A 4,832-nucleotide genomic window follows, 5' to 3' on the forward strand; every position below is an offset into this window, starting at 1 on the left:
TGGTACCGGGCTTTTGTATGTTTAAGTTGGCAATTATATCTTATCAATTGGATCAAAGATTATTGTGTTGTGTGTTCTTTTATGTGAAGGTTTGAGTGTAGGAAAGTGTGCAGCTGGGATGTGTTTCCGACAAGATATCTAGCAGATATTTTGGGGCACTGCTGTGCGGACCTAGCGGGGAGAAAGACAGCAATACTTTTTTATTTTTATATTTTTACAAGAACATATGAGTACTGGGGGTGTGGTGGAAAAGGAAATAGAAGGAGGTGCGGACTGCTCTATGTCTTTCAGATACCTCAGAGAATAACCACTAAAAGGACCTTTTCACTTTTATCCCCATAAAACTCATCAAATACTTAAAAAAAGTAAACAATAGTATTGTTGCTTATAAAATACAAATATATGCAATTTGACTATGCAGTTTAACTTTCTTTGTGGGGAGAGAGAGCTCACTGCTCAGACAGGTGGGCACTCCTGAGACTGCAGAGCAGAGGAGACCACCAACACTGCCCATCCCTGCCCACATCCCTGGCCCAAGAGGAAACTGTATATGACCTCTGGGTTCCCTTGGATAAGGGCACAGGAGCAGCAAGTCCGCTGCATCTGAGACACCGCGAGAACCTGAAGGGACCAACCGGATAATCAGTTCTCTGCACCCAAATCCCGTGGGAGGGAGAACTAAACCCTCAGAGAGCCAGACATGCCTGGGAAACCAGAAGAGACTACACTCTGCCCACATCTCTGACTCCAGAGGAAAACACCAAACAACATCTAGGACTCTGGTGCACGAGGGCTCCTGGAGAGGGCAGCGCCGATCCTCCTGGTTGCAGCCCCCATGGAGACAACAAAGGAGGTCAAGGGGCTACAGATAGGAAAAGAAGAAGTCAAAATATCACTATTTGCAGATGATATGATAGTATATTTAAGTGATCCCAAAAGTTCCACCAGAGAACTACTAAAGCTGATAAACAACTTCAGCAAAGTGGCTGGGTATAAAATTAACTCAAATAAATCAGTAGCCTTCCTCTACACAAAAGACAAACAAGCCGAGAAAGAAATTAGGGAAACGACACCCTTCATAATAGACCCAAACATTATAAAGTACCTCGGTGAGACTTTAACCAAGCAAGTAAATGATCTGTACAATAAGAACTTCAAGACTCTGAAGAAAGAAATTGAAGAAGACCTCAGAAGATGGAAATATCTCCCATGCTCATGGATTGGCAGGATTAATATATTAAAAATGGCCATTTTACCAAAAGCAATCTACAGATTCAATGCAATCCCCATTAAAATACGAATCCATTTCTTCAAAGAGTTAGACAGAACAATTTGCAAAGATTAAAACAGAGACAGAAGGAACACCAGTTCAGAGCCTGCCCCACATGTGGCCCATACATATACAGCCACCCAATTAGACAAGATGGATGAAGCAAAGAAGTGCAGGCTGACAGGAGCCGGATGTAGATCTCTCCTGAGAGACACAGCCAGAGTACAGCAAATACAGAGGCGAATGTCAGCAGCAAACCACTGAACTGAGAATAGGACCCCTGTTGAAGGAATCAGAGAAAGAACTGGAAGAGCTTGAAGGGACTCGAGACCTTTTATGAACAACAATGCCAAGCAACCAGTGCTTCCAGGGACTAAGCCACTACCTAAATACTATACATGGACTGATCCTGGACTCTGACCTCATAGGTAGCAATGAATATCCTAGTAAGATCACCAGTGGAAGGGGAAGCCCTTGGTCCTGCTAAGACTGAACCCCCAGTGAATGTGTTTGTTCTGGGGAGGGTGGTAATGGGGGGAGGATGGGTAGGGCTACACCCATATAGAAGGGGATGGTGAGGGGTTAGGGGGATGTTCGCCCGGAAACCGGGAAAGGGAATAACAATCGAAAGGTAAATATGAAATACTCAAGTTAATAAAGAAAAAAAACCAGATTCATATACCGAAGTGTTATTACCCAGCTGTTAAAAACAATGACCTCATGAAATTAGCAGGAAAAATAACAGGACTAGAAAAAATATTATCCTGACTGAGGTAACCCAGTCCCAGAATGACAAACATGGTAGTACTCACTTATAAGTGGATATTAACTGTTAAGTAAAGAATTATCATGCTAAAGTCCATAAACCCAGATAAGCAAGTAACAAGGAGGGCTCAAGGGGGATGCATGCATCTTCCTGGAAAGAGGAAATACAATAAATTTCACAGGTGGACTAGGGGCAGGTAGTGATGGTAATGGGTGAAGAAAGGATAAATGAATAGAGTACATGGAAAGATGAATGGAAATGGGAGCATTTGGGAGCAATGTGGAAACATTAAGAATCAACTAATGATGATTAGGGCTTACAGAAACTTAACTGACCACTGGGTAGCCTTTATGGGTCTAAACTAGGACTGATACATATCCTTTAAGGTTATATAGCTTGGTGTTCTTGTGGGACTTTTAACAGTGTACGTGGGGATTGTTTCTGACTTTTGCCTGCTCTTGGGATCCTTTTCTTCATACCAACTGCCTTGTCCAGTCTTAATATAAGGAATTTTTGTTAAATTCTTGTGCCATGTTTCATTGATATCCATATGGGACCTGCTCTTTTCTGAAGGAAAATGGGAGAAGGAATAGATTGGTAGGAGAGAGAAGGCTGAGGATTGGACAGAACTGGGAGGAGTGAAGGGATGGGAAACTGGTTAGGATTTAATATTTGAGAAAAGAAAAGAAATCATTGCATTTTAGATTGCTAGCCTTATTCATTCTACACAGCCTCATCTATTATTAAATATCCTCCCAATAACAGAATTAGGACTATTGATAATAAAATATATTATTTCCAGAGTATATTTGATCCAACATTGTTGTAGACTGAAAAATGCTTCTAAAATTGAAAAAGGATAAGTTTAAATCTATCACTAAAAAATTGAAGTAAACACATTTAGCATAAACATTCTTCTATTAATCATATATTTTATTGATTTTAATAATATGAATAATGAAATATATCTATTCTTTTTAAGGCAGAAAAATCATACATGACAACTAGTGAAGGATAACAAAAATGGGATTATAATATGGCATAATATGGTTTTCAAATAATAAGAATTCTCTCACCAAGACTTGTAATCTGGTGCTATCTTCAACTGCATCTCATAGAGCAAAAGTATTCATATCTCTAGCTAATCACAATATGGTCTAGCATTAATATATATGAGATGGAAAATATAGACTTTGGGCCAGGAAACACAAGAAATCCCCAAACTGAGCCGGTATAAATATCTGCCATGGAGAGCAAATTATAAATAGTTATAATAGAGAATCTCTTTTTCCCACAAAACTTTATTGAGGTGGTGTTTTCATTAGTTTCTCATGAAAGTAGGTATCATTTGATGATGGTTTAGAAAATAATAAACTCACTTTTATATCCTATCCAGAATTAATAATAAAATAGTTACAAAATTAGCTTAGTTCTCTCATTATGTATAATATGCAAAAATCTTTATCTTTATTATTCATCTTCAGGTAATTCTTTATTAGATTATTTCTAATCTCAATAAAATTTTACTCTCCTCTTAGTGGCTTTGCATAAAGAAAAGCAAAACTAAAGAATTCCAGTGGCATACTGCATCATCCTTTAAAAGGACTTATTGCCTATTTGTAGCTTGCAATTAGTATGTGTTCTGTGAGGGAACACTCTTAATCTTTCCATAGTTAATCTTTCACACCAAAGTTTTTTCATACAGGTTTTCATTTCCGCATTTCTCAGAGTGTATATTAAAGGATTCAACATGGGAATGATAACTGTATAAACTACAGTTAGGGATTTATCAATAGGAAAGTTGGAGACAGGTCTAACATACATGAAGATACAGAGAACAAAAAATAAGACCACCACTGTGATGTGAGAGCTGCAGGTGGACAGGGCTCTGTGTCTCCCCTCCTCACTGTGAGTCTTAAGAGAGTTTAGAATTATTCCATAGGAAAGGAGGAGAAGGATAAAGACTGTCATGCAAATTGCTCCTCCATTGGCAACCACAGTGAGCCCAATTAAGTAAGTGTCAGTACATGGTAAACCCAGTAATGGGTACATGTCACAGATAAAGTGATCAATGATATTTGGGCCACAAAAAGGGAGGTTGTAGACAACAATAACTTGAACCAAAGAGTGGCCAAAACCTCCAGCACAGGCTGCCACCAATAGAAGAATGCAAACCCGACAATTCATGATGGTCATATAATGCAGGGGTTTACAGATAGCCACATAGCGGTCAAAGGCCATGAATACCAGAAGGAAGACCTCAACACCACCAAATAAGTGCTCTACAAAGAGCTGGCCAATGCAAGCTGAAACAGAAATTGTTCTTCTGTTACAGATTAAGTCCATAATCAACTTGGGTGAGAAGGCAGTGGAATAAACAGCATCCATGAGTGACAGAGAGGCAAGGAAGAAGTACATTGGGGAGCCCAAGGAGGGGCTGGCAATAACTGTCACCACAATGAGTAGGTTGCCCACCATGGTCACAATGTAAATGAATAAAAACATGACAAACAGTGCTTTTCTCCCAGCAGGATCCTGAGCGAGACCCAGCAGGATAAACTCTATCACCTTGTTGCTCTTTCCAATTTAATCTGTTCCAATTCATCAGGAGTGGATTTGGAGATAAGAACTCAGGATAATACCTGCCATGAAATTCTAAACATCACCAAGAATCATTTTATCATGGACAACATCTTCATTTACATTGTCTAGATGTGAATACCAAGCAATTTTTAATAAACATTTAACAAATCCCTCTTTCAGGTTATACCATTGGTTCTTCATAACAATATTTCC

General features: G+C 39.1%; 1 protein-coding gene across 1 annotated transcript; it reads right to left on the reverse strand.

Moving 5' to 3' along the window:
• Nucleotides 1–3,632: 3,632 nt before the first annotated feature.
• On the reverse strand, nt 3,633–4,622 carry LOC120101681 (olfactory receptor 4A16-like; the record flags this gene model as incomplete). Its single annotated transcript, XM_087655044.1, has 1 exon — nt 3,633–4,622. A coding segment is annotated over one exon (990 nt), but the record flags the coding sequence as incomplete, so codon positions are not given.
• Nucleotides 4,623–4,832: the final 210 nt, after the last annotated feature.

Source organism: Rattus norvegicus, chromosome 3 (genome assembly GCF_021556685.1).
Source record: "Rattus norvegicus strain SHRSP/BbbUtx chromosome 3, alternate assembly SHRSP_T2T, whole genome shotgun sequence".
Classification (NCBI taxonomy): Eukaryota; Metazoa; Chordata; class Mammalia; order Rodentia; family Muridae; genus Rattus; species Rattus norvegicus.